Consider the following 13,070-nt stretch of genomic DNA (forward strand, 5'->3'; position numbering starts at 1 on the left):
CCGGGGCTGCACAAAGGTGGGCGCGAGAGGCCGCCGCGGAACCAATCACAGAGACGCCCCGCCCCTCCACGCCGACGTGAGGGGCGTGGCCGGGCGTGAGGGGCGGGGCGGGAAAGCGGCGGGGCGCGCGCTGCCTCAGGCGGTGCCAGCCCCGCCCGCGGGGGCTCTGAGAGGGGGTTCCGCCGCGTTCCCGGCTGCTCCTGACGGGAAGGGGACCTGGATCCGCCCCGCCCGGCACCAGATCGCACCCCTCCCCTCGGCCCTCGGTGTTCCCGCTTCGGAAATCACCCCTCCAGCTACCTCCGAACTGTTGTAATTGTTTTCCAACTTGTGGGTTTAGGTAATCTCTGGGTTATCTATCCTGTCTGGAAGGATCCCATCCGTGTTTCCTGTCCTGCCTCAGAATCACTACAACGCCAATATCTTCTGAACGACAAAATCTCACCATTCTTGAGGAAGAAACAAGCAGGAATATCCCGGCTCAGTTCAGGTACGCGGGACATGCATCCATGCTCCAGCACTGCCCAGTATCCAAAGTCTGTAAAGAACTACAGAAAACTCTTCCTGTTCCCAGTTTCCAGTAAAGTTAGTGTTATATCTCTTGTCTTTTGCAGTGTCCTGTGAAATGCTCTAGCCAGTTTGTTAATTTGGGCTTTCATTTGTTTTTAAATAGGCTTTTTAAACCACTCGTGCTTTTGAAATAGTTTAAACACAAAGACCTAAAAGCACAAAATGCTGCACAAATCTCACAGCTCATAGGAGAAGAAAGTATAAATCAGTGGTTCAGAACATGGAAAAAATATGTACGAAGTATAAAAGTACCATTAGGAAGGATTCTATATATTTCCAATTCAATAAACTTGCCCAGCTTCTCAGCTCAACATCAAAAGTTTCCTAACATGAACGTAGAAATTACAGAAACACTTAATGATTCCAGACATTCAAAATTCAGACTCTTGGTATTCCAGATTAATACTCGTATTTTCGGTTTTACATTGTGTTTAATTGAAACTCCTTTGAGATTCTCTTTTTGGAAAGCTTTAGGGCCTACAAACCTGTTAAAGGTAATTACATCTCTGTTTAAAGAGGAATTACCACAGGAGCTGCTAGAGGGCAGCCACACAGCGTGTTTCCACGGATGATTTATGCTTTTGGGGAGGAACAGGATGCTTTAGTCAGCTTTAGTGCCTCAGAAGCCAAGAGCTTCAATTAAAGCAAGTGGAAGGATTCTACTTGTTGGAGAATTAGAGTTGATTAGGGCTTAAGTGTGATTGAAAAGAGCTAATGGCTCTTCCTGCCCAGATACATACTAGGCATTGAGTCCAAATAATGTGACTTCCTCTCCTCACAGGCTAATGGAGGACAATAAGGATTTTATTTCAGTCCCACACAGTATGGAAAGCATCAATTTCTGTGTGTATTAGTGTCCAAGATTCAGATAGAACCTTCCCATAAGGCAGCACACCATAGATATTAACATCCCTATGGGAATATCTTTCCATCTCCAGTACTATGACTTACTAATTCCATTTTCTTAGTGTAGCCCTGCACAGGGAATCCTCTGCTTTCTGCTTTGTGAATCACTTACCCCTACCTATTACTCAGTCCCTACCAAGAAGGTGCCGGTTGCTACACTTCACCTCATCTGGGCAGAAGCCTCTGGCACAGGGTGAAAAGCACAGATCAAACCCAACGAGATTGGTTTTTTCCCATCAACATAATAAATAAATCCCTGAGGAATAAAAAGCAAGGACTCAGTAGAAAGTTACAAAATACAGTTGTACAACTACTGTCAGTCACTGTCAGGGTCCTAACTTTTAAGTAGATAACAACCATTTTCAAGTTTTGAAAGACCTTATATGGAGTGACTTTTACTAGAAAAATAGGTCAAACCGAGCCACTGAGAATGGTTACCACAAGAGGGAGTCTTTAAACGGAAAATGGTCTATTTTGGTGCAGTTACAGCCTGCTTCACCATCTTTAAATACAGTTCCTTTAAGCACTTGGTATTTCCCCAAATACTGTTCTTTTAACACAGACACTAACAGTTAAACAAAATTTAAAATAATTAAAAAATAATTGTTAAAATATCACACAAAAATCCACTGGCTTCTTTTCTATCTGTGGTTCAGCCTTGGCAGAGTTGGTCAGATGGTGTGAGCTCCCCTGGTTTTACAAGATGGGCGTCATGACAGGTAATTGTCACCATGCCCTGTGACACCCTGGGCAGGACAACATCCTGCAAAGGGTGTGAGCACCTCATCCGAGAGCTTTCTTCTTTTCCAGGGAAAATTCCAAGCAGTCCTGGCCCTTTCACTCTGCAGACACGCACACTGTGCCTGGCTTTGCAATGGGGTTTAGTCACCCTGCTCAGAACTGCTTCCCCAACAGAAGCGCAACATTGTGTCTCCTCAGTGACACTAACAGGGCAGCGCTTCCCCCCTCCAGTGGCCACAGATCCATCTTCAGATGGACCCATCTTCTTTTTTACTCAACAGTTCCGAAAATCACTTTAATCTGATGTCTGGGTTGTGGAGAACATTTGAATTCTGAACAGAAATGAAAAGCAGTTTTGAAATATAATTACTGTTATTTCTTATCTGCAACAAAGAAACCCAGAAGCCATTACCCAACTGTGAGTAAGATGGGTCTCTTTAACCTGAAACACCCAAACATATTTTATATAAAACTGCCTTCATTTGTAAGGTTAAATGCAATAGAGCTTCACTTTAAAGGTCCTGCTTTTGAATCGATTTGTATGCTTTTATCAAACATTCCTATAAAGTTTAAAGTCCACAAAAGATGTGAGCAAGACAGAAGACTGAGTAATGGCATCTATATTTCTTCTTTGATTCTTTCATTCTTGTGAGTGCTTGAAAGCCTGCAGTAGTTTTGCAACAACAGTTATTGAGAAAAGGCTGACTTCAGCCTATTCATTCTGAACATCTGGACAGAACCTAACAACAGTAATTAAAACCCACTAAAGTGGTAACAATACCAAATTGCTAGAGCTGGGATACTGCCTATCGTCCCACCCTTCCTTGTGGATTTCTGCTAGGTCAAATCAGCCTGCTCTTGAAAAGCCTTTTCTACGTGTCTCTTTCTGAAGTCTCTGGCAAGAAAGAATAGCAGCCAAATTTTCTGGTCACATGAGCTTTGCTCTTGGATTTACTTTTTTACCACAAACCCCAGGAAAAGTAAAGACTTGGAGTTAATACAGTTGATAGAAGGTTTGGGGAGTCTGTTCTTTTGGCATAAATTACATACAATGATCTATAATATCTGCTTCCCTGTTTTAGAATGCATCCTGCTAAAATACTTTTTAAATAATGATAAAATTACATGTCAGCATTCGTGAAGAAAGTGGGATTGAAAGGTACAGAAAGTTACAGTCACTTCTTATCCAAAACACTTTCTTTTTATGGAGGACAGCAGTAGAAGGCTGGCTTTAACCTCCCCACTTGGGCAAGACACCTCCTTTAGCATCACTAAGCCCAAGTGCCAAGGGACAATGAAGAATGAAGAAAGCACATTACAAGCTTTAGGAGCGGAAGGGGACTAATATCTGCTTTATTGCTGTCCTAAGAGACACAGTGACACTAAGAGACACTCAGTGACTCCTTTACAACCAGCTGCTTTGAAACACGTCAAACAACCAGTTTCTTTTTGCAAGACTCTTTTGCATTTCATATTCCTACTGGAAATCACAGCAGTAGTAGGCCTTCCACCATTCTGTATGCATGGAAAAACTGGGGAATGCTCTGTGTGGTTCACAAGGAAATGTCAAAGAATGTGTCACTAGTTCCTTATCTGCAGCCACAACAGCCGCTGTGAAGTCACAGTGCAGGTTCTCAGTATCACCATCACTAACACAACTTTGCTTATCCTACAGGAAATAGAACTTTATACAGTGCAGCAGAAACCTTATCGTAACAGAAATGACCCCTGAAGTGCAGCTACAGAGAACAACCACTCACAGGAGGAAAAATCTGTCACCCAGCAGCACCAGTGACCAGACTGTCGGAACTTGAACTTCCACATCAGAAGCACAGTCAATAAAAAGGCAGCTAAAGGGAGGTATGTTTGCTCAGGGTTGGTTTGTCTGTCTGTCCTCTTCCCCTGAACCTCAACTTCTTCTTGTGGCTTTGTTCCAGTTCAGGCAGGCAAACACAGAAAGCAGAAGCATGGGATTTTTCAGGAACTGCTTTGAAATGCGCTCCTGTGAGAGCTGATCATGTAACACTGGATTGGTCTGAAGTGACTAATTGGTCTTTATTTGTATTTTGAGTTGCTAAGTTCTTCTTTCATACCTCACCATTTCAGTTCGTGGTGTCTGTAGAAATGTCCCTATGGTCAATTGTGTTGGGGTTTTCTTAGTTCCTTTGTCTTTTTTTAGCATCATTTCTTTTAAATCTTCATCTCTTATCAAATAGGTCACCCCAAATGATGTTTTCACTGGCACGTATGCAATCTCAAAGCTTCAAATTAAACTGATTAGAAGAAAATTTGTGCCAACTGTATTTGGGGTGTAAATAGAGACAGATCATCTGGATTCTCTCTGTTAATGTTGCACTTCATTGATGGCAGGGAATGGAAGCACAAGATGGAAGTGTGTGACTCCAGCTGCTGGGGTCAGTGCTTAGCATGACTCCTCTTATCCGGACTGGCGATAAAGCTGAGCTGTATTGGCTTTATCAGGCTTATTTTGGAGATCACTTTTCAACTCTGTTGTCTGGTTCACTTCTTTAGCTTAATCCTCAATGCTGTGTTCAAGCTTGTATGTGTTGTTTAGCGAGTAGCTTATATCTTAGCACCAAAAAACCCAGTGTTATAGCAGTAGAAGTGTCTGCTAAATATCAGCATCAGCCTTTTGAAGCCGTGCAAGTTGTGGGCTTATCCTGGTTGATATGACAACATGCCCATAGACCAGATCTTAAAAGTCAGTAAATTCTTCCCTGGGAGGGTGCTGAGGCGCTGGCACAGGGTGCCCAGAGAAGCTGTGGCTGCCCCATCCCTGGCAGTGTTCAAGGCCAGGTTGGACACAGGGGCTTGGAGCAACCTGCTCTAGTGAAAGGTGTCCCTGCCCGTGGCAGGGGGTTGGAACTGATGAGCTTTAAGGTCGCTTCAATCCAAACCATTCTGGTGTTTCTATGAACCGTGTTTCAGAGACAAGCTACCGTCATCCTGCAGCAGCCCCGGAAAGAGGCATTGGCCCTGTGTGTGCTCACAACCCAAATCCCACAGCCAGGGCCTCGGGTGGCCCTGTGAGAGCCACTGAGGAGGTGAAAGCCGTGGCCTCACAGCACTTACTCTGCCTCCACCTCCCGCTTTGTGTCCCAGTTTTGAGAACCAGCACCGCTGCCCCGCGGGAGAGTGATGCAGCCACTGAGCCTCCCACGGCACGGCAATGAAGGGCTGCTTTGTCCGGCCGGCTCAACGAACGCCTTGTTCCTCTGGGAACAGAGGGAGGCACGGGGCAGCAGCCTGGGGGGAGATGAGGGGTACAGGAGCCCTGCTTTCCACAGATTTGCCTGCCGGGATGTGTCCCACCGGAGTGGCGCCTTGTCACCTCCCGGCAATGTCTGAGCTGCCCGCTGTGTGTGAGAAAGGGAAGGAAGGAACAACCTCTCCCTCCAGCCGCCCCGGCCCCGGGCCTGGCGCAGCGGGGAGGCCGCAGGAGCCGGGGGAGGCCGGGCCGTGCGGGCGCTGGGGTGACACGCGTACAACAAAATGCTGGCCAGAGGCCTGCGGGGGCCACGGCCGGGGCCGGGACCTGGGCCGCTCCGGGCCGGGACCGGCAGCCGCGCCCCCTGGCGGCGCGCAGCGGGGCGAGGGCGCGCCGTGGCCCGCCCCCGGGGCTGCCCGGCCCTGCCCTGCCCCGCCCGACCCCGCCCGGCCCGGCCCCGCTCCCGGCAGCTGCCTCTGCCCCGCGAACGCCGGCACCAGGTAGGGCCGGGCCGTGGGGAGGCTCTTTCCGAGACTCTCCGACTGCCGCGGCTGGGCTGAGGGAAGGCGGCGGGGGGAGGGGGGCGCGGCGCCCCGAGGCTTTCAGCCCGGCGCAGGAGCGGGGCGGGCGGCTGGGTCCCGGCTCGGCGCGTTTTCCGCGGCGGTATCAGCGGGGACGGCGGCTGGGCTCCCTGACTTCCAGCAGCGCGACGCCTCGAAGTTTGCGGTGCCTCAGTGTAACAGTTCCCGTGCTTCGGAGAGCTTGGCTCGGTGCGTTAGCCCGCCCGGGGAAGGCGGAGAGCGTGGCGGTGGCAGACCCCGGGGAAGGAGGGGCCGAGGTACCGCGGAGCGGCCGGGCTGGGCCCGGGGAGCGCTCCGAGGAGCGGGGCTGGGCGGCTCCGCGCTCCGCCTGAGGGTGCCTGCGGAAGGGGCAAGGCCCGTAGTGGTGGGAGCAGCGGGGGTTTGTTTGGGTTGTTCTTTGCCAGGGGGAAGAATGTTTGAAAACTATTTGAATAGAAATTCAAAAAATGTGGACTCTTAAAACATATTTGAAATGTTTCCTAGGAAAAGTGTTTAAAAAAAAAAAAGTTATGGGGATGACTTGTTTCAAGGAGGCCTCATTAGTAAGTAGATCCTCTTTGAATAAAACTGCTTTGAATGTAATGCTTTTGGATGTAAAAAACCCCGACTTTGCTAACAAGGATGATACTAGCATTGTTTCCCCTCAAGTCTCTTATTTTTCTTGCTGATCGTTACAATTTCCATTTTCCACTACCAACTTTCTGCATGATGCAAGTTTATCAGCCAAAAAATCTCCTCTGCTGGGGTCTGGCATGGCTCAGCTTAGGGTGTCCTACTCTGGAGTCGAGTGGGGTTGGGGGTTCCTTACACATCCTTCAGGTTTCTCAAACTGTTTTACAGAATTCAGTATATAACATCCCTCTGGGCAAAGGAAGTGAAACCTGAGTACTGAGGAATAGGTCTCGCACAACCTTGGCTATTGCAACTGGCTTCTCTCATCTTGTCCATGAGATAGTTTGTTCCATAGTCCCTACTACGAGGCGAGAGATCCAAGTTTAACCCGTACCACTCGCAGAGAGGAGCAGGACTCAGCCGTGTTCACAGCTGCTGCCCACCCCGCTCCGTGTGTGCTGGGTGTGGTTTGAGGCTCAGGATTGAACTCCAAAGCGGATAATGAGGAAGCCAAGCTCTGCACATACACACCAGCCTGCGGTGTCAGTGTTAGTTTATCTGTACCATCAACGGGCCCCACCACAGGACTGACCTGCTGGAGCAGTGGGAAGTCCAGCGCCATGGATTTCACTGGAATTCAGCATGAAGATAAGGCAGGGATTGTAGACGCTGCATCAGTGATGTAGGTGGATGGTGAACTTTTTAAATGTTATGTGTTTAGATAAGGGGAGGGATTTTCTAGTGGTTGTCTGAGTGTTTAGATATTGATTTGTTTTAGTGCGAGCTGAGTACCTGCAGTGCTCCCAGGAGAGTGTCTCCTGCTCTCAGAAGAGTGGAGGCTTTCTCCAAGCTGGATGAAATTCCAATTCTATGGGGAAAACACTGGGGAAATTGAACCAGCCATCAATCTTTGGCTGCTTCTGAATGTCTAAAGGGTGACAAAGCAAAAATGCTACTGCTAGTTTCAGCTTTGATTTTACAGGCACAGATCCAACCCGTTTGTGAAGTTGTTCCTTTCATCGCCAGAGTGGGGATGTGAGATAGCGATCCACAACCGAGTCTCATGGTTTGATAGTGTTACCGAGGGGGATTGCTGCCAGCTCCAGCTGAAAGCCTGGCTGCTGACGTGTTCCAGTACAAGGCTGGGTTTGTACATACTTTCTGTGCTTCTGTGAGTGCTTCAGCCACTTGCTGAGTTCGTAGTGTGGTCAGTGGTGTCACTGAGTGCTTCTGTGCAGAGGAGACGTAAGAGCCTTCTGAAGGGGCAAGCAGCCGCAGCAGTGAGCTGTTTTCCAAGACCTGGACTGAGTCAGTGCTTTCCCTCAGCCCATGTTCAGATAAAATAACCTTTTATTGTAGGTTGGGTGCTTTGGAGAGTCCCAGTGAGAACTAAACCATTCTTAAAATAGCATTGTGACTTATTTTATTACCCAGATTTATATCTGCTTTCAACTCACTTTACAAATACAAGCTTTCCATTTTATTTCCAGTCTCAGATATTAGTGTTGCTACTGAGTAGCACATGTGTGAAAGAGGGTGTTGCACAGGAATATGCAGCTTCACAAACTAACCATTTCCCAGTGCTGCTTTGGAATCCTGACACCAAAAGAAACAGGGTGGGGGTTTTTCTTTTCTTCTTTTTCAATATGAGCTGAAGTGATCAAGTTGCAGATCAGTTGCAGTAAAGCAGAACGTGCTTACACACAATTACAAGGTAGCTTGGGCACAATAACCAACTCCTGTCTAGGAAGAAGCAGCTGCTCTTGGTTTTTGTTCACTTTCACAGCACTTGGGAATTGCTCTGTGAATAATCGAGTTCTGAATATGTCTCTGCCCAGTTGCTTCAAATGCTTTCTATGAAAAGGCAGAAGATTCTGAGGCAGTTTGTCAGTAACAAGCTGGGTATTATTTCTGTTGATAAATGGTTGTCTGAGTCTCCAAACCAGGTCTTTGATATCCCTTCTCAAAACTTAAAGTGAAAAGAAAATTGTATATATTGTTGTTTGATAGGTCCACTTGTAATCTCTTTTGAATCCTCTTAAACTCAACACTCAAAAGATGTCTTGTGAAAGCCACTCTTTCAATGGTCACTGAGGTTTTACATTAAGAAGAAAACCTCAAGTTCTTTTTTGTGCAGCTTATCTCTTTGTGTATTTCTGTCATCTTGCTTGTTCTGCTTCTTGCAGCATCAGCTCAAGTCCTTGTCTTTGCAGTCTCTTAATCATTAATCGCTTCAGACCTTAAGAAGACTAAGGGAATTCAAAGGAAATGCTCTGGATGATTAATTCTTTTCCCATAAAAGCAATAAACTTGCTGGAGTTCTCAGCTGCGAGCCAGGCTGGAACTGTTTTCCCCTATCAGACAGAAACTCCCTAGGTGGGGATAGTACACAGCCATTGAGCCTAAAACTGCGTTTTGTCAGTTTGTGAAGTATTTTTCTGCAGGAGGCTCCACAAAACAATGGCAATGTGAAAGGCAACGCAGCCCCATGCAGTCCTTGGGGCACAGGAGAGGAGAAGCTGTCGTGCTGGTTCATCAGTGTCTGTCTCTGAGGGCAGTTCACAGCAGATGTTTAGACAAAGGAAGAGAATAGAAAAATGCCTGAGCAGTTTTCCTCAGGTTCATCCTTGTGATTTTTGGCAGTCAAGGACTGATGTGATGAGGGATTTCTTGAATTGAAGATTTTTATTTCCTTAAAAAGTAAGAAGAATAAGAGTAAATGAACTGGTGGTAGGAGGGTCTGAATAGACTTTATTGCACCAGGCATGGATTTCAGAGGAGATGCCTCTGCCTCATCTCTGCTTCAAGAAGTCACAGACATTGGCAGATTTCCAGTATTTACACTACATCCTCCAGTCTTCAGCTTCCTGATAGCAACAGTACACCGATTGCACAGTAGATTCATCAGGCCTCTTACACCTAGCAGGAAATATGCCAACTTAGCAGGTATAAGAGGTGGCTTTTTTGTCCACATACTGATATGTTTGTACCTTCCAGATACAGCTACACTGCTGCACTTGCCTGGTCATAGCAGGGAACGCTTCTCTTACAGTACCACAAGTCCTGTTACATCTGTCATGGTACAGAGTATGTTGTCTGCTGATCTGGGTGTGTGTTCAAAGCACTGGAAGAGAGCTGCCTGGTAGCATGTCACTGTTAAATCCCATCATGGGTGAAATGAGATCAGACAGTGTTCATAAGATGTCAACTTTCAGCACTTCCCGCCTGCTCAGTGAAGGAAAGTTTGGTCAGAAAGGAAAGGAAGTAGCAGCCTTTAACAGTAAGCGTTGGACTCTCGGCAGGATTGCCAGGTATTTATCCCTGATTATCCACTGGTGATGCATTTACAAGGTTAAATAGAGCTCTGACATGAGTGGAGTTAAATAGAGCTCTGACATGAGTGGAGTTAAATAGAGCTCTACCAGCTCTTTCCTGGGGTACTTTGCAGTGCCAGAGCAGAACGGCCATGTGAGATCACTGGCCCTGGATTGAGGGAGCTGGTGGTGCTGCTGCTGTGGAGCAGTTGGTTTGGTTGGTACTCTGGGGATTTCTGCCTGCTCACACTCCCCTCTGGAGAACAGCCTTTGTTTTAGATTGTCTGTTTTGTTTTCCCCATTTTGGAGTGGACAGGGACTTAGTGAGTAACTGCATCCTCAGTCAGGATATTCAAACCAGGTTGTCAGGATTTCTGATCAGGATTTGGGATGATATGGGCTCTGGAGATTAATTTTTCTTCTTTTACCCATTTCAGAGTGTTCTTTTCTGACTACAGGCTATGGTTTTAGTCTTTCCCTTCCTCTCCTCTTTTGTTCCTCATTCACCTCCCACTGAGAACCTGAAGAGCTGGAACTGATGTCTGCTGATGTCCCAGCATAATTGGGAGAGACAACTGTTTGTCTTTATTAGGAGCTAGTCAGTGGGATGCTGTCCAAACCCAAAGTTTAAACATATGTTATTTACTGGATGTTTCCACACACAGTAAAATTACAGCTACAATTCAAAGCAGCATCTTTAAAACACTGGAGGAAATGAATCATCCTGGGATCCTTCAGGGTGGATGGAGGCTGCTGCGATGAGAGCTATCACCATTGGGACTTTCTCTTCTTTCAGGCTGTCTGAGAATGCTTGTGGTTCCTCAACACTGAAGCCTGAATCCTGCTAAAAATAAAATAAATAAAATAAACCCTCCTCTATGAATGCCTTTGCTATGAGGAAGAAGACATGTCTGTTTATAGCATTGCCCTCTCGTGGTGTGCGCAGCGGAGGTCGGAGCCGGGCGCTCCTCCTGCCGAGGCTGTGGTGCTGGCACAGGGGTTGTGGCAGCTGGTTTTGGAGCTGAAAACAGCCTCCGTGAGAAGTTGTGTCTCTTCAAGCCAGAGTCATCAATGCAGTGGCCACACCTGCGTATGTCAGGAGAACTGAGAGCAAGATGGAAAATGGAACTCGAAGAACTCTGTCTCCACGTTGATTTACTCGAAGTGGGTGTTTGTGAACAAAACCAGTTCATATGGAATGGGGGAGTCCTGTCTCCTCCAAGTGCTCCTCAGGAGGAGGAGAGTGGTGGAGATGTGCAGAAGCTGCCTGCACTTGTGTGTGCTGGGTGCAGGACTGGAGCAAGCTTTGGTCATAGCAGCAGATCTGTCTCTTTTGCCTGTCAGCAGGTAAACGCAGGTACCAAACCCCTGCAGCGGCTGCAACTCTTATCCATGCTTCATGTTCTGACCTAGAAGCAGCTCTTTTTTTTTGAACGTATATTAAGTGATCTCATTTCTGCTAATTCTGACTTGCTTCATGTCTCAGGGAGGTTTTTGAGATGGGAAGGTAACTTCTGTGTGGAGCTGATTTGGAAGGCAGGAGCTCACTGTAGCAGGGTTTCTGTGCAGTCACCCAGGGCTCCTGAGCCCACGGAGGGCTTGCTGTAGGACTGGGACGTGCTGTGCTGCATCAGTGTGGCATGACACACAAATTCACCTGTGCTTTTTACTCACAAATCTTTTATACTCAACCCTAATATTTGCATGTACTTCTCCTGACCTTGTTGTACGTGTAGCAATGGCTTATTTTAAGTCCCTTCACCTCATTGCTTGTGTCTGGTGCTACACCTACAGTGCAAGGCCATGTTTCGTGCGTTCCTTCTGGATTCATTTTAGGTCATTTCTTCTGGTTTCCAGCCCTTCTTCGCTGGTGGTACTGTATGAGTCTGTTCTTTGGGTTGTGTGTGGATAATGAGTGGAACAGGTTTCTGTGCTACAGGGGAGTGTACTGGCTAGTTATCAGGAGAAAACCAGTTTGCATAAAGTTGCAGATGGTTTCCCCTGTACACAGTCAGGACCTGGTGACTGGAGGAAGAACATCTGTGTCATTTCCCTGCAGCTGACCGCAGGCATGTCTTCACTGCCTCTGTTAGTGTGTTTGGGCTGTCACCACCAGATCTCTGGGACGTAATATGGGCTGGTAGTCATGTTTTAATGCACTGGATTATGTCTTATGGGTTGTATAAGCACTCCTTTAAGACATGCTTTCAGCACTGAACAATGGTTTGTGTCTGAGTGTAATTCAGGATTCATTTTTGCTCACAGCTGAATGAAGGTAGTCGGTGGTTTCTGCTGCTCCACACTTCTCTGGGCTGTGTGTATTTAAGTGCATGATTCAGCTCTCATGTATGCTCTTAGGGTAGGGCCTTTAAGCAGGTGATTGTATCAGCAGATTGTCTCTGGGTGTGTTTCAGATGGGAGACCTGGATATTCTCCAAAGGTTTCTCCTGTGTAAGTAATAATCTTCCCAATTTACCTCACTGCAACTGATGCACAGGCTTTTGTTTTGAAGTTTTCAGCCTCGGTGCATTGGGCTCTCTGTGTTTACGACGTGGATCATATTCAAAAGGTAGAGACCAGAATAGAGCTGACATGACTCATACTGCAACCAAACAGCTGGAAAAAGTGAACAATAAATCATCTGGGTGTTCTAATTTGCTAAAGTGGTTTAGGAGGAATTTTCACTTATGAATGCAAACCCTACTTGCCAGTTGTACAGATAATGCTGTACTTTGTGTCCGGGACTGTTGATCTGAGTTCTTATTGGAATCAGATGTGTATTTTAAATGGAGCTGCTGAAGGGACAATGCCAGGTTGCATTTTTGGGTTTGCGGCTGGCAGTGTCTGTTAAGATGTAGCTGCTAAGAATGCCATTAACTGTGTTTCTCCTCATACAGGGAACTGAAATAGCTTATGCAGTCACTATGGCTAGGGTAGGAGGAGGCTCCTCCATGCCCATGTTTTCTTGTCCAAATAAGCTTTGTTTACTCGCTTCTTCAAGGGATGGAAGGGAAGAGGTTGTTTTTAGGTTTATGTGTAGATGAATTTAGAGCTGTCTGGAGACTGAAAACTGATCTAATCTATTACCTTAGGTAGTTTTCAATGCCTTTCACCTTG

General features: G+C 46.8%; 1 protein-coding gene across 4 annotated transcripts in view; it reads left to right on the top strand.

Moving 5' to 3' along the window:
* The first annotated feature begins 104 nt into the window (after nucleotides 1–104).
* The window catches only part of GSN (gelsolin), a 30,734-nt gene continuing 17,768 nt past the window's right edge, over nucleotides 105–13,070 (top strand). The window contains exons 1-2 of one of the 4 annotated variants that reach the window (XM_030507487.1): nucleotides 105–490; nucleotides 3,893–4,077. Coding sequence is in view for 1 of the 4 variants with exons in the window: in XM_030507486.1 (XP_030363346.1) it covers nucleotides 6,537–6,569 (33 nt within the window). In the remaining 3 variants the exon portion in view is untranslated. Of the gene's footprint in view, nucleotides 491–3,892; nucleotides 4,078–5,892; nucleotides 5,947–6,076; nucleotides 6,217–6,499; nucleotides 6,570–13,070 lie in introns of those variants that run through there. The other 3 variants (XM_030507488.1, XM_030507490.1, XM_030507486.1) reach the window with 3 other exon arrangements.

This window comes from Strigops habroptila, chromosome 15 (assembly GCF_004027225.2).
Source record: "Strigops habroptila isolate Jane chromosome 15, bStrHab1.2.pri, whole genome shotgun sequence".
NCBI lineage: Eukaryota > Metazoa > Chordata > Aves > Psittaciformes > Psittacidae > Strigops > Strigops habroptila.